This window comes from Dreissena polymorpha, chromosome 5 (assembly GCF_020536995.1).
Source record: "Dreissena polymorpha isolate Duluth1 chromosome 5, UMN_Dpol_1.0, whole genome shotgun sequence".
Lineage (NCBI taxonomy): Eukaryota > Metazoa > Mollusca > Bivalvia > Myida > Dreissenidae > Dreissena > Dreissena polymorpha.
The window spans coordinates 35,523,956-35,547,145 of record NC_068359.1 but is presented as its reverse complement, the minus strand read 5'-3'; the positions used below and the strand labels follow the sequence as shown (position 1 = coordinate 35,547,145).

Here is a 23,190-nt window from a genome sequence, read left to right as displayed (position 1 = left end):
TTTCCCCTTTCTGGACCCTTTCCCCTTTTTTTTTTTTTATAGAAAGATGTGTCTCATGATTACAATATCTCAATTCTATTTTAATTTAATCTTGTCAAACGTAATAAATTATGAAAAAAGCAATGAATATAGAGCAAACATGTACAAATGTAATAATGAGAGAGTAAGTAACCAAATCCCGCAAAAAGGGAAACGCCGCGAAAATAGTCCGTCCCTGTCAAGAAGATCTCAGTCTGCCACAGTCAGCCATAGTCAATCCCAGTTAAGATGGTCTATGAAGAAAATAACACTCTTTTTTTTTTTTTTTAACCAATTTAGCAGTAAAAATAAGACTCTTAACATTTTCCCCAATTGAGGAAAAAAGTGCACAATTTTTCCCCCAAAGTGGAAAATCACGCTTAAAATTTCCCCCACATAAGGGCTAAAGGCCCCATCCCCCACAACCCAAAAAAAACCTGTAAAAGGAGATTGTCGTCCCTGTTTAGCCTGTTCAGACTTCACAGACTCATCTGGGACAACACTTTACACTCATGCATTTAACCCCCTTTTCACAGAGCACGGCTCATACATACTGATATACTGAAAATTAGTAAGTATTTCTCCAGTTTTAATGAAATATTAAGTTAAATTCAAGATCGTTTAATAAGTTTTGTCACTTTGAATGAAAGTTTTAGTAGCAGCCTGTACGGAAAAAATACAATTATTTACTTTGCAAATCCATAATTGTTATATTCATTTTTCATTGATAGTATAATTATGAGGCTTGTTCTGGGAAAACCTGGCTAAATGCATTTGCATAAAGTGTCGTCCCAGATTAGCCTGTGCAGTACACACAGGCTAATCATGGATGGCACTTTCCACCTAAACTGAGTGTTTGGTAATAAGAGGCAGCTTTTAAACAAAAAATTCCCTAAAAGCCAAGTCTCGTCCCGGACTTTACTGGCTATTCTTAGACAACAAGTTAACAAGATGCTTTAAGCCCGGTTTTCCCAGAACTAGTCTCATATGAAATATAAGTTATTTTTTTACTGTAAGTACGTCTACCATTATACATTTTGTAGGACAAAACCCATATTGCACCTGACGTAAGATGTTCTCATAACAGTTTGTTACTAATAAACCTATTTTGTGTAACATTTCAAACACAGTCACTAACAAATACTCAGACCTCACTGTATTGCAGAATTTATTATATAGCACTATGTGTATAACTCTCAATAAATGTATATTGTACTTATACATTCAATTAACAATCTTATTGTTCCCATTAACTGTTAAGTGAAACTTTACCTTTGTCACTTAATGTTAGCCCTATTGAAAAAAAAGATCAATTTGTAACAGAGTAAATCTTTGAAAAAGTATGGATTTTTGCCATCATGGAGTTAAAAGTTGTCTTGTTTTACGAACATAATATTGGGTTCATCATTACCTTTGCAGCTTATGTACACCATTAATTAATGACTCTAATTTTGGTTCAAAATCCTGTTTAGATATAGCAATCATATAGAAATCATATAGCAATCATATAGCAATCATATAGCAATCATCTTACTAATCACACGTCCTATTCACATTCATGCGACCATATCTCGTTTCCACCATTTGTTTCTGTTGTAGAGTTTTAACACTCATCCGGGCAAACCAGACATTTCCAATGTATGTAATGTTTAAAGTGACTTTAGAACTGGTTTGGTGGTTTGGTAGTGATACGAATATGCCATGCCATGTAAAAGGGGGGTTTAATACATGTGCGTAACGTCCCAGATTAGCCTGTGCAGTTAGGTATTTTATGGTATTTTTAGTTTAAAGAAAGTCTCTTCTTAGCAAAAATCCAGTTCAGGGGGAAAGGGTCGACCCTGATTAGCCTGTGCCGACTTCACAGGCTAATCTGGGACGGCACTTTACGCACATGCATTATACCCTCTTTTCACAGAGCACGGCCCAAATGTATATTCTTGAAGATTTAGTTTTATTTCATATTTTACTTTAACCATTTCCTTCTCAGAAGCAAAGTGAAAATGGATATTTGCAACCAACAATCATTTGATTGTCAGCATCAGAAAGTATTCTGAGAAAGTGAAACATGAAGAAAGCGAAAAAGCTTAATTTAAACACAAAACTACTCGCATTTTCAATATTTTTAGAATGGTTTGGATTCCGAGATTTGTTGCGTAAACCTCTGTTTTTAATACACATCCTGGTGTTGGGTTAATTATTTTAAAATTAACAGCGAAGTTTCACAATTCATATATATTTTTGTATGCATGTTTTATTTGCATGACCGCATTTAGAGATATAGTTTTCCAACCTGATGAAATGAATTGGTTTCATTAATTGAATCATTAATAATAAGTATGTAAACATTTTAAAGGGATCTTTTCACGCTTTGGTAAATTGACAAAATTGAAAAAAGTTGTTTCAGATTCGCAAATTTTCGTTTTAGTTATGATATTTGTGAGGAAACAGTAATAATGAACATTTACCATGGTCTAATATAGCCATTATATGCATCTTTTGACGATTTTAAAACCTAAAAATTATAAAGCAATGCAACGCGAAACGATTGAATAATTTGGAGAGTTCTGTTTTTGTCGTTAAATTTTGTGAAACTACAAAGATTGCTTATATAAGGTATAAAATACGTCAAATATGTGTACTCGGCGGAATAGCTCAGTAGGCTAAAGCGTTTTTACTTCAGGACTCTGGCAGGACTCCAGGGGTCACTGGTTCGAAACCTGCTCCGGGCAATGTCCTTTTCCTTTTTTTAATTTTATTCTTGATTTTTTACTGGAGCTTTTACGATCCAATGTTTACAATTATCAATATAAAGCATTTAATGAATAAGTTAAAAAATGCCAAATTCTGTGAAAAGGCCCCTTTATTGTTATCATAGCTCATATGTTAAATCAATTCTTCAAACAAAGACAGCAGAATGTCTATTATTAGGAATATACTTCTCAGATGATTTGATTTATCTTATTATTTTATAGTGATTGGATTGTTGTTATTTTTACATGTGTGTATTCATAAAAAATATCAATCAACAGAGAGTATGTAAAGCATATTCAAGAAAGTAGTTCTTAATAATAATTGTTTGTTGTTTAAAGGCATTACAAGAACCCAAGCAACTGGTTGCTAAAATTTGTCGTTCAACCCTTGTGCCTGCAACAGACTCGAATAACTCCAAGGCTGTCATGGCAACACAGTCTGTCAGGTAGGTAGGTGGGAGGGACATAAGGGGTCTCCAGGGCCCGGTTGCTCACAACTTTACGGGCCAGTTAAGTTAACTGTGGTCAATTTTTGGATCAAGTTTTGTATGTGACTTGAGGTTTAATCCTTTTATATGTGGGGAAATTATGAACTCTTTTTTGTTGCTCAAATATGTTTGAAAATCTTTGATAATAAAGTATGCTTTTAAAATTAATTTTACTTAGGTCTGAAGTAAATAGACTGTTACCTCAACCGGCCTTTGTTACCTCAACCGGCCTTCAAAGTTTTGAACAACTGGGCCCTGGAGATCTACTATGACGTGGGCTGTCAGCAATATCGCCCCTTTGGTGCAAAAAAGTACCATGTGACATTGAAATTAGAATGCACATGGTATTTTTTTGCATCAAAGGGGTGATATAAACATACAGTTTTTCCTTTTATTGTTCTAGATAAGCTTAGAATAGTTACTAAAATAGATGTGAAAGATGATAAAATCCAGAGTTATCACATTGAAAGAATCCCAAAAGGAGAAGAAATGGTGCTACTTTTAAAGCTGCAGTGAGTGACTGTAATGTAAACTTAAAAGAAATATTAATAGATTAGCCTAGTTTTAGGAAAACTTGGCATAATGCAGTCAGCGCAGGCTTATCAGGGAGGGATTTCTGTGCGGTCAAGTGTACAGCAATTATATTTTTGTAGCCTGGGGGACTACCTGGTGGAGATTGTACGTAACAAGACGGTACTGACCATCCCAGATGCCAAGTGGAGCACGTACAGGGACCTGTATCAGGAGAGTGGCTTTGAGGTCACAGGTAAGGGACACCTTGAAGGCTTTCTTTGACTTATGTCTAAAAATAAAGAATAGTTTTGAAATTGTAATATGTTTACACTACTTGCTTCATGAAAGTGAAGTCAAGCATGGGAGTTTACTCCTGTAAAAATAGGATTTTTCTCTTACAACAAGATGTTCATGGTATAAACACTATTTAAGCCAGTATATATGAAAACTTTGTTATGGCGTCTAAGACTTTTCTTTATTCTTAAGTCTAAGAATGAGTTTGTGAATACAGACCAGGCCTATGAAAAGGATGGTTTCACTATTGGATATTGGGAAAAACTCCCTCTTTACACTTTACCACTCGGATAGCATTTGATGCATTTGTAGTCCCTTAGAAAATCAAAGTAAATGTTAGACCTTTCTTACAACATTAAAGCCTTCATTTTCAACCCTAAGATACTGATGAGCAGCAGAGAGCATAAAACATGAATGGACCGAGTAACTTGCTGGTTGTTCTGATTTTATGCTGGTTGCATATAGCCATTTTCACTTTTTTTTTTCTCTTTTTCTTTATACCATATTTATATAGCGTCCTTTTCATACTCGAGATGTGCGTTCAAAGGCGCTTTACAGTTTTTCCCTGATCTCTGGGTCATAAGTCGTCCGTTAACATCATCACTTTCCTTCTTAGTGGGACAGGGTTAAAAAAGGGATTATATAACAGGAATTTTTAGGAAGTGTTTGTATGTTATTCTGATTTTGTTGCAGTCATTGTTATTTTGATATTTAATTAGTGTTTCTGTGTACAGACCAAACCTCATTTGTTACCCATTATATTATTGGGCGATTTATGTATTGTGTGATAGATATTCAAAGGTCAAATTCACATTTAGAGGTCAAATTTCAAATTAGAGTAACGTAATTACTCTTAAGTTTTCAGACAATTAATATTTTCATTATTTTTTTCGTGTCTGAAGATTTAGATACAGAAAATATCCAAAAATTACAGGTTTTCAAAAATTTAGAGACAAAAATTAAATGATATAATTATATTGAAATAAAAGCAAAAAATCAATGCACAATAGTGTTTCTACTTTGAAATAAAAATAGAACTTCATAGCTTTGCTAAATCTTGCCTGAAATAATACAGAACAAAAAAGTAAGAACATGAAACTCAGGAATGCGTCTCCCAGGTTTTATGACCTTATTCCGTATGTAAAAGTCTATGATCGAAGTGTCACATGATTAGCAAATACAGCGCCGAAATCTGGTTAAAAAGTGCTTTAAAATATACAACATGTACTGTCAAAAAATTTAGAGTCATTAATGATAGACGGAAACGTGCTTGTCTGAAAATTAAGAGTCACAAATTTTTTTTTTTTATTTTTACAAAAAAGGGGTGTTCGAAAACTTAATTGCCGTATAATACAGCTTTTAAAGCCTGTTATTTCCTCATTGATTATGAAATTTGAAAATAACTTACCACATATGTTCACCATGGAGTGTGTTTTGTGTAAAACCAGTGTCCACAGCTCAAATGTCAAGGTCAAACTTTGAGGTCAAATGTCAAAATTTGGTATGATGTAGCTTGTTTTGACAGCTACTTCATTCTTTAGCAATCAAATTTACAATAGCATACCAAGAATTCCAAAATGGTTAAAAATATGTACTTAATGCAGCATTCTGTGTCTAAACATGAGATCCGAAGCTGTTATATATGTATATATGTCTTTGACATTTCAGTTAACCATAATTATATGTATGTGACTTTCTAAAGTAGACTAGAAATCCCCTATGAGATATTTGCTGTGTCCTATGTCTTTGACATTTCAGTTAACCATAGTTAAATGTATGTGACTTTCTAAAGTAGACTTTAGAAATCCCCTATGAGATATTTGCTGTGTCCTATGTCTTTGACATTTCAGTTAACCATAATTATATATATGTGACTTTCTAAAGTACCGTAGGTTTCCACCTATAGCGCGCTCCCGTGTATAGCGCGCAGGCTGTTTTTTAAATGCAAAAATGGAGAAAAAATATTATAAGACAATAAAACCACCAAATCGGACCGAAAATGGCCAACATTTTACTATTGCACAATCCAATAATCCGGGGCATTGGAAAGCTTAATTAAGCATTCAAAATAGGAAGTGTCATTATGATTAGGAGCATGGGTTGCATAGCACTATACTTTTCGGACAATTTTGTAATTTTCTAGCAAAAGATTAACAGTCCACGTGAATTTCGTTAAAAACGTGAGAAAATAAGAATTAGTGTACATTGTGTGATTTTTCCTCGGGCAGGGGTGTGATTTTTCCGCGGATCCGCGGATTTCCGCGGATCGGGTTGTCCCGGATGTCACTTCTGAGATTTAAGTAAATTCATTTTAAAAAATGTGGGGGGGAGGGGCTACCACCGATTCCGCGGACGTATTTCATAAGCGGCCCGAAATATCCGCGGCCCGCGAAATCTCTCCGCATTTTACACTGGAAGATTCTGCCTAAGCATTTTTAAAACGAGCCATATAATTGGCTGTCGTTTCCCAAACTTCCAATTAAAATCGTGTTCTTAAAATGCGCTCTGTGATTTGTTTGCAAATGGCGCCGTTGTGAAGAGAAAATTAAGATTATTGAAATAACAAATAGCAATCGAATAAACGACTGACATCACCTAGTCTGATAGGAATAATGAAATGTGTTTGTCAAAAAAAAAAGACCAAGTTTTAGATACAAGCAACACATATTTTGTTAAGAAATGTGCCCACTGAATTTGTGTCACGGAAACCAGTGTTTGCAAATCGGAGTTTAGTCTACTCGAGAAGTAAAACAATTTAGAAGAGAATCGTTCGAACATGGAAATAGACAAACATGATTTGATTTTTATATGTCTGTGGGTCTGTGTATAATCAGATTCATATGCATATTCTGCTTTATTATGTTTGTCACGCTGTTCAGTTAACTGAAATAGCTTTGAACTGAGTGAAGATGTGAAATGCAAGATATTGAAAGGTAAACAAATTAAATATATTTATTTAACTCAGTTAATACATCATTAACACCAGAAAAACACTCAAGTGTGTTTGTTTATATTTAGTCTATTAACTGTAATTCAATACATTGAAAAACTGCTGCTATTGATCACAATAAATACTTACTTAACAGTTTACTTTGCATCCTCAGTATGTTAAATGTGAAGTTTAACAGGTTTTTATAAAGAAATATTGTTATGAAGTTCAGAAAGTTGTTTATTTTAATGTCTGTTTTTATGTTTGTCATTGCGTTATGCGCGCCATTCGCGTAGTCAAAATCAGTCAACATAATTTTCCTTCCCTCTGACTTTGCCTCAATCACACCCCTGTCGGGGAACGCATGGGCATTACCGGTAAATTTGAATGTCGCATGGGAGACAGGGATACAGTTGTTGAGGTACACCACTGTTGAAGTTCAATATTTATACACACAAAATGCAATTGCATATCTTCACGTTCTCAAGTGTCAATTAGTGTCTCAAATGTAAATTAGCGTCTTAACAAATCGTGGCACATATTACTTAATAACATCTGCCAATTATGAAGTGCAAAATGACCCCCTTTCACACCTACCGTTACCCGCAAAAAAGACCTCGTTTGCACCTACCCTTGCCTGCTCTCCCGAATGTAAACAACAATCCCCATCGGAATTAATCAATAAAGAAGTGTAAAAACACAAACAAAGAAATGTCCGCAAGTTTATTCAAACAAAATTATTTTTGACCAAAACTTCTTCTACCGCATTCATATCTACCAGTAGCGACTTCTTTTATTTTTCAACAATGGCCCCTTAGTCTGTACGATTATAGGGTGGTAGTTTTCTGGAAAAAACATGGCGGACATTTTGATTATTTACGATTACACAACATATTTTTTACCAATTTAGCAGCCAGGATAGCGTTGTATCAATGTATAGCGCGCACCAGCTTTTTTATTTGAATTTTGGAGGTAAAACACTGCGCGCTATACGTGGAAACCTACGGTAGACTTTAGAAATCCCCTATGAGATATTTGCTGTGTCCTATGTCTTTGACATTTCAGTTAATCATAATTATATGTATGTGACTTTCTAAAGTAGACTTTAGAAATCCCCTATGAGATATTTGCTGTGTCCTATGTCTTTGACATTTCATTTAACCATAATTATATGTATGTGACTTTCTAAAGTAGACTTTAGAAATCCACTATGAGATATTTGCTGTGTCCTATGTCTTTGACATTTCATTTAACCATAATTATATGTATGTGACTTTCTAAAGTAGACTTTAGAAATCCACTATGAGATATTTGCTGTGTCCTATGTCTTTGAAATTTCAGATAACCATAATTATATGTATGTGACTTTCTAAAGCAGACTTTAGAAATCCCCTATGAGATATTTGCTGTGTCCTATGTCTTTGACATTTCAGTTAACATTAATTATATGTATATGACTTTCGAAAGGAGACTTTAGAAATCCCCTTTAAGATATTTGCTGTGTCCTATGTCTTTGACATTTCAGTTAACATTAATTATAAGTATATGACTTTCGAAAGGAGACTTTAGAAATCCCCTATGAGATATTTGCTGTGTCCTATGTTTCAGGTATGGACGGTGATGTGCAGGTCCACTACCAGGCGTTTGGGTAGGTAACATCTGCCAGTAGGGGATTTGTAGAATATATGTGAGTAAAGTTTTATGCTTTAACACGCTGGTTTCTTGATGGGATGTATTATGGGAAATCCTTTGGCAGATGGATCAATGGAGGCAACATTCATTTGTTTATGCCCCTGGATCAATGTTTTTGGCCTGTCTGTCTATCTGTCATAAACTTTAAGGTTGGTCATAATTTTTGCAATATTGAAGATAGCAACTTGATATTTGGCATGCATTTGAATCTTACGGAGCTGCACATTGTGAGAGGTGAAGGGAAGGGTCAAGGTCATCCTTCAAGGTCAAAGGTCTTTTTTTTCTAAAATAGCTGCTGTGCTGCTTCAAAGCGCAGAAGGGGGCATTGTGTTTCACAAACACAGCTCTTGTTTGCTGTCTCAGCTGTACAGTTTGAATAGAATTTGCACCCAGTAGTCTGGAAATGTTTGTTTAGATTATATGGGGGCCAAGTTTGATAACAAGCAAATGGGCACCAGGTAATTCAGAGCTTTTGCCCTTTATTTATACACAAATTATGAAGTTCACCATTTCCACTCTTGTACAGTTTTCATAGAATCTTTATAAAAATTTCTGTTTTAGTTTGTATACACAAAATAGAATCCTATAAACAGCCGTATCACACCAGGCACGTCAGAGTTATTGCCTTGGTTTAACTCAAACATACACAACTGGCTTTTTTTTCAGATTGTTTAACTCCTTCACTTTTCACCTCATCTTCACCAAGTTTTCTAGAGATGTCCTCAATTCTTTTACAACAGACGTTGTTCATGACATTGTTATACTTTGTGATCTATTTGTATATTTGGTATATATAAACTATAAGTTATTGTAACATAATGTTTACTGATAAAATAACTAAAACTTAAATGTTCATGAAATGAATCAACAACATAGATAAATTTTATTGTGTGCACAAGTATTTTTTTTCTAAATAAAAAAAGTCTTTAAAATAAGTAACAACAAACTATTGGCTTAAGAAAGTCTTAAATGTCTAATAATCCATGGGATATTATAGTACATTGCTTTTTAGCTCACCTGATTGCTCAGGTGAGCTTTTCTGACCGGTCTTTGTCCGTCGTATGTCTGTCCGTCCATATACATTTGCTCGTAAACACTCCATAAAAGTAGTAAAATTTTGTTAACACTCTAGTTTTATTTAATTCAGTTGCCCAATCTTCATGAAATTTGGTCAGAACATTTGTGTCCTGTGGTTTTATTATGTCAGTATTATGTACCATTAACTGTTTTATTTAATTTTTCATAACACAGAATTTTCATAATTAACAACTGATTTAGTCATTATTACTTATGGTAAGCCTATCAACTAAGAGAAAGCTGAAATGAAGACAACATGTACACAATTTTGCAGTATCTATCTCCATTGTTTAACCGGCTGAGTCATATTTCCCAATCTATTTTTAGTTCTGCTCTAGAACTTGTTAGACCCCAGATATTGATCATTGCAGTGTGTAACTATTTACCACTCAGCTAACTGACCCTCTCACTTTGCTGTATGCCAGATGTTAATATCAGTGGTCAGTAATAAAAGCTGGTTGAACTGTTTGTTATATTTTTAGCTCACCTGATTGCTCAGGTGAGCTTTTGTGACCGGTCTTTGTCCGTCGTATGTCCATCCGTCCGTCCGTCCGTTAACATTTGCTCGTAATCACTCTAGAGGCCACATTTCTTGTCCCATCCTAATGAAACTTGGTCAGAAGCTTTGTCCCAATGAAATCTCGGCCGAGTTTTAAACTGGGTTGTGCCGGGTCAAAAACTAGGTCACTAGGTCAAAAAAAAGAAAAACCTTGTAAACCCTGTCGAAGTCACATTTCATGCCCAATCTTCATGTAACTTTGTCAAAATGTTTGTCTTAATGATATCTTGGTTGAGTTTAAAAGTGGTTCCAATCCGTTGAAAAACATGGCAGCCAGTGGGCGGGACAGTTTTCCTAATTTGGCTATAGAGAAACCTTGTAGACACTCTAGAAGTCACAATTTTTGCCCAATCATCATGAAAGTTGGTCAAAGCATTGGTTCAATTGATGTCTCGGACGAGTTTTAAAATGGTCGAGATCGGTGAAAAAACATGGCCGCCAGTGGGCGGCACATATTTCTCTATATGTATATAGTGGCAGTTTTCCCTATTTTGTTATAGAGAAACCTTGTAAACACTCTAGAAGTCACAATTTTTACCCAATCATCATGAAAGTTGGTCAAAACATTGGTTTTATTGATATCTCGATGAGTTTGAAAATGGTCGGGATTGGTGAAAAACATGGCTGCCAGTGGGCGGGGCATTTTTCTCTATATGTATGTAGTGAAAACATGTGAACACAGTAGAAGTCACATTTTTGGCCCAATTTTCATGAAATTTGCTCAGAACATTTGTTTTCTTGATATGAGAGTTGAGTTCAAAAATGGTTCCAGTCAGTTGAATAACATGGCTGCTGGGAGGGGGGCAGTTTTCTCATTATGTCCCCCCCCCCCCCCTTTCGAAGAAGAAGGGATATATTGTTTTGCTCATGTCGGTCCGTCTGTCCACCAGATGGTTTCCCGATGATAACTCAAAAGCACTTATGCCAAGGATCATGAAACTTCATAGGTACATTGATCATGACTCGCAGATGACTCCTATTGATTTTAAGGTCACTAGGTCAAAGGTCAAGGTCACGATGACCCGAAATAGTAAAATGGTTTCCGGATGATAACTCAAGAATACTTATGCCTAGGATCATGAAACTTCACAGATACATTGATCATGACTCGCAGATGACCCCTATTGATTTTCAGGTCACTAGGTCAATGGTCAAGGTCACGGTGACTCAAAGCAGTAAAATGGTTTCCGGATGATAACTCAAGAACGCTTATGCCTAGGATCATGAAACTTCATAGCTACATTGATCATGACTCGCAGATGACCCCTATTGATTTTCAGGTCACTAGGTCAAAGGTCAAGGTCACGATGACCCGAAATAGTAAAATGGTTTCCGGATGATAACTCAAGAACGCTTAGGCCTAGAATCATGAAACTTCATAGGTACATTGATCATAACTCGTAGATGACACCTATTGATTTTCAGGTCACTAGGTCAAAGGTCAAGGTCACGATGACCCAAAAAAGTAAAATGGTTTCTGGATGATAACTCAAGAACGCTTAGGCCTAGGACCATGAAACTTCATAGGTACATTGATCATGACTCGTAGATGACCCCTATAGATTTTCAGGTCACTAGGTCAAAGGTCAAGGTCACGGTGACCCGAATTAGTAAAATGGTTTCCAGATGATAAATCAAGAGCGCTTATGCCTAGGATCATGAAGCTTCATAGTTACATTAATCATGACTCGAAGATGACCCCTATTAATTTTCAGGTCACTAAGTCAAAGGTCATGGTCGGGGTGACCTGAAATAGTAAAATGGTTTCTGGATGATAACTCAAGAACGCTTATGCCTAGGATCATGAAACTTCATAGCTACAATGATCATGACTTGCAGATGACCCCTATTGATGTTCAGGTCACTAGGTCAAAGGTCAAGGTCACGGTGACCTGAAATAGTAAAATGGTTTCTGGATGATAACTCAAGAACGCTTATGCCTAGGTTCATGAAACTTCATAGGTATATTGATTATGACTCGCAGATGACCCCTATTGATTATCAGGTTACTAGGTCAAAGTTCAAGCTCACAGTGCCAAATAATGTATTCACACAATGGCTGTCAAGGTCATGGTTACTCAACTTAAAAAAATGGTTTCTGGATGATAACTCAAGAATGCTTACGCCTAGGATCATGAAACTTCATAGGTATATTGATCATGACTCGCAGATGAAATACTGATGAAACTTGACCGTGATGTTTGTCTGGACAATATCTAGGTCAAGTTTGACATTTGGTAAAGCTTGAATGAACCGACTCTCATTGAGCGAACTAGGGCCATCTTGGCCCTCTTGTTGCATATATTTAAGTTTAACTTACCTTGTTCTGAGTCTTAGCAAGAAATGAGCCATCTGCCTCAAACACTGTGCTCAAATCATGTGCGTTAATCGTTATCCCGGATTAGCCTGTGCCGTCTGTTCAGGCTAATGAGGGATGACACTTTCAGCCTTAATATGGATTTTCTTGTAGAAGAAACATCCGTTATATGTAAAATTCGTCAAAAAATTGATTTTCTTTTAGAAGAAACATCCTTTAAACATAAAATTCCATAGAAGATGATGACACTTTCTGACTCTTGTTGCCCGTCCAATTTTAAAACCACATAGTCAAGTCCTCATGGCCGCTTTACTCCGATATCTCGGAGATGTGACCTCATTAACGCTGAAATTGACCTTTGTTTTTACTTTTTATGCTCCCCCAAAAAATTTTGGGGGGAGCATATAGTCACCGCTTTGTCTGTCCGTCCGTGTGTCCAGTCCGTGCACAATTTTTGTCCGGGCTATTTCTCAGCAGTTAATGTCCGGAATTCAATTAAACTTTATGGGAAGCTTCACTACCAAGAGGAGATGTGCATATTATCAGCCGGTTCTGGTCGGATGATTTTTCACAGATTTATGGCTCTTTGAAATTTTCCATTAACTGTACATAATAGTGCAATTCTTGTCCAGGCTATTTCTCAGCAATAATGACCGGAATTCAATGAAACTTTATGGGAAGCTTCACAACCAAGAGGAGATGTGCATATTATCAGTGGGTTCTGGTCGGATGATTTTTCACAGAGTTATGAACCTTTGAAATTTTCTATAAAAAAAGTCTTGTCCCCCCAACTACTGTGCCCTCAAGATGTTTCCTTTTATCTGAATATATAGTGCAATATTGTGACAAAAAAAACACTTTGGGGAGCATCACCCCTCTCCGACGGTTTCTTGTTACTTATTCTAATAGGCTAATGAATCAATACTTTCAAAGCTTCCACTTGTTCTCGTTTCAGAACCACCAAGGCTTGCCCCAATGGCCGCCACACGCTGATATCTCTGAGATGTGACTTTGAACAGAAGGGTGAAGGTCAGCTGAAGCTGCCACCAAAGTGTTCAGACGGCACGTGTAACGGGTGTGTCTTTCATTTCCTGTGGCTCACACGCCTAGCCTGCCCCGTGTGCAGAAAGGAGGACTTCAACAGGGTGGAGGGTGTGTGCAAGGCCGGGTACCAGACCATACACTACATATCCACTGGGTAGGTAGGGTGGATGGGGTACATACCCTCTGGGTAGGTAGGGTGGATGGGGGTACATACCCTCTTGGTAGGTAGGGTGGATGGGGTACATACCCTCTGGGTTGGTAGGGTGGATGGGGTACATACCCTCTGGGTAGGTAGGGTGGATGGGGTACTTACCCTCTGGGTAGGTAGGGTGGATGGGATACATACCCTCTGGTTAGGTAGGGTGGATGGGGTACATACCCTCTGGGTTGGTAGGGTGGATGGGGTACATACCCTCTGGGTTGGTAGGGTGGATGGGGTACATACCCTCTGGGTAGGTAGGGTGGATGGGTACCTGGGTAGGGTGGATGGGGTACATACCCTCTGGGTAGGTAGGGTGGATGGGGGTACATACCCTCTGGGTAAGTAGGGTGGATGGGTACATACCCTCTGGTAGGTAGGGTGGATGGGGGTACATACCCTCTGGCTAAGTAGGGTGGATGGGGTACATACCCTCTGGGTAAGTAGGGTGGATGGGGGAACATACCCTCTGGGTAGGTAGGGTGGATGGGGGTACATACCCTCTGGGTAGGTAGGGTGGATGGGGGTACATACCCTCTGGCTAAGTAGGGTGGATGGGGTACATAGCCTCTGGGTAAGTAGGGTGGATGGGGGAACATACCCTCTGGGTAGGTAGGGTGGATGGGGGTACATACCCTCTGGGTAAGTAGGGTGGATGGGGTACATACCCTCTGGGTAGGTAGGGTGGATGGGGGTACATACCCTCTGGGTTGGTAGGGTGGATGGGGTACATACCCTCTGGGTAGGTAGGGTGGATGGGGTACATACCCTCTGGGTTGGTAGGGTGGATGGGGTACATACCCTCTGGGAAGGTAGGGTGGATGGGGGTACATACCCTCTGGGTAAGTAGGGTGGATGGGGTACATACCCTCTGGGTAGGTAGGGTGGATGGGGGTACATACCCTCTGGCTAAGTAGGGTGGATGGGGTACATACCCTCTGGGTAAGTAGGGTGGATGGGGGAACATACCCTCTGGGTAGGTAGGGTGGATGGGGGTACATACCCTCTGGGTAGGTAGGGTGGATGGGGGTACATACCCTCTGGCTAAGTAGGGTGGATGGGGTACATAGCCTCTGGGTAAGTAGGGTGGATGGGGGAACATACCCTCTGGGTAGGTAGGGTGGATGGGGGTACATACCCTCTGGGTAAGTAGGGTGGATGGGGTACATACCCTCTGGGTAGGTAGGGTGGATGGGGGTACATACCCTCTGGGTAAGTAGGGTGGATGGGGTACATACCCTCTGGGTAAGTAGGGTGGATGGGGGTACATACCCTCTGGGTAGGTAGGGTGGATGGGGGTACATACCCTCTGGGTAGGTAGGGTGGATGGGGTACATACCCTCTGGGTTGGTAGGGTGGATGGGGGTACATACCCTCTGGGTAGGTAGGGTGGATGGGGGTACATACCCTCTGGGTAGGTAGGGTGGATGGGGGTACATACCCTCTGGGTAAGTAGGGTGGATGGGGGTACATACCCTCTGGGTAGGTAGGGTGGATGGGGGTACATACCCTCTGGGTAGGTAGGGTGGATGGGGTACATACCCTCTGGGTAGGTAGGGTGGATGGGGTACATTAATCAGTGGGGGATTTTCACCATTTTGTGTGCAAGGCCGGGTACCAGACCATACACTATATATCCACTTGGTAGGTAGGGTGGATGGGGTACATACCCTCTGGCTAAGTAGGGTGGATGGGGTACATACCCTCTGGGTAAGTAGGGTGGATGGGGGAACATACCCTCTGGGTAGGTAGGGTGGATGGGGTACATACCCTCTGGGTTGGTAGGGTAGATGGGGTACATACCCTCTGGGTTAGTAGGGTGGATGGCGTACATACCCTCTGGGTAGGTAGGATGGATGGGGTACATACCCTCTGGGTAGGTAGGATGGATGGGGTACATACCCTCTGGGTAGGTAGGGTGGATGGGGGTACATACCCTCTGGGTAGGTAGGGTGGATGGGGTACATACCCTCTGGGTTGGTAGGGTGGATGGGGTACATATCCTCTGGGTAGGTAGGGTGGATGGGGTACATACCCTCTGGGTAGGTAGGATGGATGGGGTACATACCCTCTGGGTAGGTAGGATGGATGGGGTACATACCCTCTGGGTAGATAGGATGGATGGGGTACATACCCTCTGGGTAGGTAGGATGGATGGGGTACATACCCTCTGGGTAGGTAGGATGGATGGGGTACATACCCTCTGGGTAGGTAGGGTGGATGGGGGTACATACCCTCTGGGTAGGTAGGGTGGATGGGGGTACATACCCTCTGGGTAGGTAGGGTGGATGGGGTACATACCCTCTGGGTTGGTAGGGTGGATGGGGTACATACCCTCTGGTTAGGTAGGGTGGATGGGGTACATACCCTCTGGTTAGGTAGGGTGGATGGGATACATACCCTCTGGTTAGGTAGGGTGGATGGGGTACATTAATCAGTGGGGGATTTTCACCATTTTGGGAATGGGGCCAGGTCCCTTTGGATTGGGACAATTCACTGTGTTTGGACTAAAGTTGGGAAATAAGTGTTTTTTGTTGTTTTTGCTAAAATAATGCTTCAAAATCGAGAATAAAAGTGTTTTCAGTGTTATATTTACTAGGGTTGAACTTATATAGCTGGATAGTAAATAAACAAAATGTTGAGACCTAAAAAAAAAAGATTTTTTAATTTTTTTAACCTTTAATTGGGAATTTTTAGGTTCCATTTTGGAAACATATATACTTTATTCCATTGGGAATGGGACCAAACACCGTACCCAATTTTGAACGAAAAAAACACACTGTAAATTGGCCTCATTCTGAGAATTGAGAGACACTGTAAATTGGCCTCATTCTGAGAATTGAGATATGACACTTTCCATTTTCATTTATTTTTGAGTTTATAGAAAATATCTTTTGAATAAAACCCAGTTAAGGCGAAAATATTCATTGCTGATTAGCCTGTGCAGACTGCACGGGCTAATCTAGGACAACACTTTACACAAATGCATTAAGCCCAGGACTTGAACAGGGTGGAGGAAATGTGCAAAAGTGGGTACCAGACCATGCACTACATACCCACTGGGTAATTTTTGGGAAAACTGGGCTTAATGCACGTCATGGGGTACACGCATTGAGACTAGTTCTGGAAAATCAGAGTTTAATTCATGTAATAAGTAAAGTGTCGTCCCAGATAAGCCAGTGCAATCTGCACAGGCTAATCAGGGACAACACTTTCCAGCCACACTGGATTTTTGTTTAGAAGATACCTCTTTGGAACAAAAGATTCCATTAAAGCCTGAAGGGTTTTCCCTGATTAGCCTGTGCGGCCCGTTTTCACTGAAAGAGGCATCTTTGATCTCTCTCTATACCAAAAATGAACAAGACTGGACTGAATGTTCGGTTTTCCAAGGTTAATGTATACATTCATATCTCGAATACATAGATTCAGTATAGTCAGGGACTTTGCGCATGAAACACATGGAACATGTTGGGCAAATATGAAACCAGGGCATGGTTTTGGTTTTCAAAGGTTTTCTTTTCTCTAATTAGAGACTTATGGTGCAGAGACTTATGGTGCAGAGTTATGTCACTTTCCCATTTTCATTAAGATTGAACCCCATCAGGGATCCAGCAACTTGCCGAAGTGGGTGATTTGGTCGCCGTGCCTTCCCTTTAATTGCCCGGATCAAAAGCACCGGCGACAATCAATTTGCCCTAAAATCTGGCAATTATCATATATGCAGCGCTATCAAAGTGGCTTCTGTTTATTACACGCCTATGTCAATCAACTGACCGAATCGACGAAACTACGCCCCCTGGCGTAGTAAATTACCTATTGAAAATTGATTAGCAACCACATTCACAATGCTCGTCATACGGGTATTTGGCATGAATCTTTCTTGACCAATCAGAGCGTGGGTTACAAACTTCATTTCGGTTAATAGAAAACATGACGACATCGGGCGAGACACTTTGTTAATTGATGTCAATTATCGCATTCAATGTCCCCAAAACAATGTGGATTAAAAGAATGTCGGTCTCTATGTATTAATTGGTATCTGTTCTTGGTAGACAGGTATGTCTATTTTATGCACCATGCCTGTATTCAAACCGTGAAAATTTGCATTTCGAGAGTAGTAGATGCCTTAAAATGATCCAGGACGGGAAAAGATGAGTTGATGCAAAAAAAAACTGCGAACAGTTAACGTATGTCCCCAATTATGATGATTCTTAATGCTCATTATCTTTGTCATGATCATTCTGTATCGAGAACTCGGACTGTAAACACAAAATTGCATCTGCTTACTGTGAAACCATTATTATTCGTCCGACCGTAATATTAGCCTTTTTCGTCCTTCGACCGATGGACGAATTCAAGATCCTAACGAACAATCATGTCCCATATTTAAAACAAATAAGACTGAATTACTGTAGGCATGTGGCATTTAAATCCAGCGTAATCCACGCATATGCACAGGGCTCGAAATTAACACTCGCATACTCGCAAAATGCGAGAAAAAAAGATTGCAAGGTAAGTTATAAGCCACTAGTATTTTTTGCAAATAAAGAAATAGTGAAAAAAAACGAAGTTATATTGCTTAATGTGTTCGACGGCATGAACGCTAAACCGTAGGTCAATTTTTTGAACGTCCGAATACCCATATGCGGAAGCGCGCACCTTGTTTGTTGACTGGTATACTTATAATACAGATACATAGATGGTATTGATACAAAGAACATGAAACAGTCGACTATTCACACTCAAGTTAAATCCGGTTTTGACACAAAGGGGTGTTCATTATACAGTGTACTGACAACTGACATTTCCTGTAAAACGCGAATGCAATAAGGCTGTATCGAATGCGTCGACTTCGTTTAGGTATAATAGTGTTGATTAGCGCTAATTGTTAACAACTTTATTACCCATTGTGTGTATTGTGTTTTTCAGGGGTGTTGCAGATTATACAGCCTACACGCGGTGAATCCGGATTAAAGACAATACTATTAAACGCAATTAAAATATGACGATGTGTGATCAACACCTGACTGAAATATATTCTGCGCTTTGTTACAAATTAATAAAAAACATTTTGATTTGTGTTTGGTTGTTTGGTTTTAACTGCATCTACTTTTTTTGTACATATACATAAAAACCCGTACCTTTGTTTGACTAATTGGCAATTGGCTTAGTTGTTTAAAACACTCGTTAACGATTATTCAGTCCGCTAATCATATCAAAGAACGTGTCAATGACATCAAATAATAAGGGACAGTTACTATCACCTAAAATAACAGACTTGTTAATTGGCATATGCCAAACAAGGCCCACCTCCTGCAAGTGACTACCAAGTGTCACCTCTCTTTCCCCAGCACGATTTTCTCGCAACCGCGTATTACATGTATTACAAACAAATCGGACGTTTTTTTGTTTGTTTTTTTTCATAACCAGAAATGGACGAATTTAAGAGCGGACGAAATAGTCATTTTTATGAAAAGGGCGAAATTTTGTGCCGATGAAAATAAATGGTTTCACAGTAATCTGAAATGTCTCTAACGTAACAAATCCTGTAAACAAAATGACTAGCTATAGTCATATAAGGAAACATGCGGAAAAAACATCTGAGTAGGGACGATTTTGATGGGTATGTAGCGTTACTGCAAACAAACAATTTTTTAATGAACGGCCTGAGAGTATGGTGATCGCAAAAGATCCACTTCTCCCTAAAACTGCCTCACTTCTCCCTCTCCAGAGCTTAGGGAGAAATGACTTCTCCCAAAAATTGGAGTCTAGCTTGATCCATGCCCATGTGATAAATTTGTGTTAATTCAAAACTGTAGATGTAGAGCAAGCACGCAAATATTGTGAAGTCATTCTGTTTACTTATCATTTGATGTTTTAGTGTGTTTTTTTAAGCCATTTTCTTTTGTTAACATTCATAATGGACAGAACTAATGCAAAATGATGGAATTAATAGAATACCAAGTAATGAACATAGGCAGCACAAAAAAAACTCATACTCATGCTAACATTATTGAAATAATAACCCATCCGATACATTTTGGTGATGAAAGCACTGTCGAAGTACAACTAACACCTACATAATGGTATCATTGTGTTAATTCATACCTCGCTCAGGGAAAATTGGACTTTGTGCAAGTGTGTAAAGTGTTGTCCCAGATTAGCTTAATCACTTTCCGCCCAAACTTGATTTTGGTTAAGAAGAGACTTCCTTTAAACAAAAAATACGATAAAGGCAGAAAGTGTTGCCCCTAATTATCGAGTGCGGACTGCAAAAGGTAAGTGGGGACAACACTTTACCCGCAAGCATTAAGCCCAGTCTTCCCCGAGCCCAGCTCATATTCATGACTTGATTTGGTTTTTCAGGAACTGTATCGTGCCCGACTACTTGCTGAACATAAATGAGGAAGTGAAGTGTACCATGCAGCTTATCTCTGCTCTACCGTTTTTGGTAACTTTTTTTGTTTAAACCTACTTATTTAAGCTTTATTGCCTTGAGCTTATTGAATGGCTCTTCAGTCTGGGTAGAACCAGTACTCTGTATCATTGGAGGCGATCGATAGAATACTTCTGCTGTGGAGATGAAACCCTTGACCTTTTGGTCGCTAGGCAGCCACCAAATAGACTAAGCCATGGCAACCTTCCTGGTAACCGTAATTGTACTAAAATAAATGTCCACATTTCAGACTACTTAAAATCAAATTCCAAAATTTCATTGAAATGTGATGACAAATTCGCCGGAAAGTAAAACATTATTTGTATAAGCAGAAGACAGGAAAAATATTATACCCTTGCAAATAGTAATAATAAAATATATGGAATATAACGCTAGTCAATTGTTCCATGTGTTTGTATCAGTCGTGTGGCTTGTGTGATGCCGTATCTCACGTGAGGTGGAGCCTTGAGTGTGATATGAAATAGCACAAGCCACAAGACTGATACAAACACTTGTAACAATTGACTTGCACAATATTTATTTTTATTATATACAACTTTGAATCATTTAAGTTAAAGAAATGAGTTTAAGGGTTCATAATTAACCAAGAATGCTCTTATAATTTTCTGCATTCAAAGTGACGTCATTAAAAGTAGTCTGGCTAGTATGGTAATACGGAATTGGAAAACTAGCGAGTAGCATAATACGGGAATTTTTTCTGTGCAGTTGTATTTTACTGATTGATTCAACTTGTATTTTGGGGGAACATAAAGCAGGTATATAATAAATATATATGTTGATAAAAACAACAAGATAAGTACGCACATTTTGAAAAAGCAATAAAGAAAGATAAGAAAAAACAACAACAACATATTTGTTGATTGGTAAGTTTTTCAGTCTGTCCGCATGAAATGTGACATGTTTGTGGAAGACACTATTGCAAAATTTATCAAGTGATTAAACTGAAAGTTAAAAGATTCCATTACAATGTTGTATAAATGTGCACAACATAACTTTAATGTGCAGTCATGTGCCCTTGAACAGTGTTAAACATGCCTTAAATAGAAACTGCAGAGAGCTGCAAACAGCTTTATTATGTGTTAATAATAACGCCTTAAACTGTTCCCACTCAGAAGCAAAGTGAAAATGACTATGCAACCAGCATGCAACTAGAACAGCCTGCAAGTAACTCACAGTCTGTTCAGGTTTTATGCTGTTTGCTGCTCATCAGTACATTAGGGTTTGAAATTAAGCTTTTAAAACTTGAATCTAGTAAGGATGGTCCTTAATTTAATTTGATTTTCTAAGGGACTTCGAAAGCCGCACTGTGTGTATAATAATCTGAGTGGTTAAGGGTGAGTACAGTATACATGTACTATAGCATGCTTTTATCCAGATATTTATGCTTATCCTGTCACACGCCCTCAAATCAGCCCGATAACCAGGTAACCTAATATCCCAAAAGATATTAGGCTAGATGACCCAGGACCTCGAATATCTGTCAGTTGCTCTCCGCGCATGCGCACGCCTGTACTATTTTCTATTAATAAAATATACTTGTTTTCAATTTAAAAAAACAACAAAATACATGTAAAGCATTGTTTGTTTAAACATTATTATTTTAACAGCATAATTTCGTCTTTGTGTATTGAATTAATAACGATTGACTCGATTTCTGTGTTGTTTAACAAGATGGAAGCTAGCCTAAGCGTTTTGCATGACTTGATGTAACAATGTTTTTGTTCGCGCGTGTTTTTTCCCATATTAAATATTTAAACACAAAATACTCGAAAACTAGATATTTTATAAACATTTCAACGAATGTGACAGGATAAATAGAATAATAGGTTGGTGACGTAGATGGAGAATGGTTATCTGGCTTGTTGGAGGATCTTATCGGGCTCGCCTTCAGCTCACCCAATAACTTCCTCCGACTTGCCAGATAACCATTCTCCATCCACGTCACAAACCTATTATTCTCTATATCTGCTGCCAGTTTAATAGCCCTGAATCCTTAACCCCATAGATACATATTTTCACGCATTTGTAGTCCCTTAGAAAGTTATGTTTAATTTATGACCTTTTTTTACTAGATTCAAGTTTTTAAGGCTTAATCTCCAAACCTTAGATACTGATGAGCCGCAAACAGCATAAAACCTGAACAGACTACGAGTTACTCTCAGGCTGTTCTGGTTTTATGCTGTTTGCACATAGCCATTTTCACTTTACTTCTGAGTGGAAATGGTTTTATCAAGTAATACCTGGTGTGTGTTTAGGTGCAGATTGCAATACCAGTGGTGTGTGGCATCGTTCTGATCTGCTTTATGGTGGCATGTATCCTCTGGAGAAAGAACAAGAAGTGAGTATCATGGAAACTAGCTGAAGAGTATATGTCCCAACAGAGTTGGGACACTGTAAATCCATTCTTTCAAACATTTGAGCCTTGTTCTGAGAAAACAGGGCTTAATGCATGTGCTTAAAGTGTCGTCCCAGATAAGCCTGTGCAGTCCGCACAGGCTCATCAGGGATGACACTTTCCGCCTTAACTTCAATTTCGGTAAGGAGGGGCTTCCTTGAAACTAAAAATACCATAAAGCTGAAAGTTTCGTCCCTGATTAGCCTGTACGGACTGCACAGGCTAATCTGGGACAACACTTTATGCACATGCATTAAGCCCAGTTTTCTCAGAACGCGGCACATTTAACACCTTGGCCTAGTTGCTTAAAAATTTCGCTGCCAGTTAAGGTGACAGCCATTCATTTTTGGATCAAGTTATTTATGTGAATCAATTGTAAACCCAATAATATATTTGTTAATTGTAAACAAATATGTTTGCTGGAATAATTTGCATATGTTTGATATAACAATTGCTTT

At 38.6% G+C, this 23,190-nt stretch overlaps 1 protein-coding gene and 2 long non-coding RNA genes across 6 annotated transcripts in view; 1 reads left to right on the top strand and 2 right to left on the bottom strand.

The window, feature by feature from the left end:
* LOC127881714 (uncharacterized) overlaps positions 1-23,190 on the bottom strand; it is a 515,289-nt gene that overhangs the window by 288,686 nt on the left and 203,413 nt on the right. The window lies entirely within an intron of this gene.
* The window catches only part of LOC127881722 (uncharacterized), a 264,293-nt gene that overhangs the window by 147,199 nt on the left and 93,904 nt on the right, over positions 1-23,190 (bottom strand). The gene's annotated exons all lie outside the window — the stretch shown is intronic.
* LOC127881611 (endosome/lysosome-associated apoptosis and autophagy regulator family member 2-like) overlaps positions 1-23,190 on the top strand; it is a 103,106-nt gene that overhangs the window by 69,355 nt on the left and 10,561 nt on the right. For 2 of the 4 annotated variants that reach the window (XM_052429641.1, XM_052429638.1), the window contains exons 15-21: positions 1,618-1,656; positions 3,108-3,214; positions 3,910-4,022; positions 8,601-8,640; positions 13,593-13,835; positions 20,247-20,331; positions 22,593-22,675. In XM_052429641.1, the coding sequence (XP_052285601.1) occupies positions 1,618-1,656; positions 3,108-3,214; positions 3,910-4,022; positions 8,601-8,640; positions 13,593-13,835; positions 20,247-20,331; positions 22,593-22,675 (710 nt within the window). Of the gene's footprint in view, positions 1-1,061; positions 1,086-1,617; positions 1,657-3,107; positions 3,215-3,909; positions 4,023-8,600; positions 8,641-13,592; positions 13,836-20,246; positions 20,332-22,592; positions 22,676-23,190 lie in introns of all 4 variants that reach the window. The other 2 variants (XM_052429640.1, XM_052429642.1) reach the window with 2 other exon arrangements.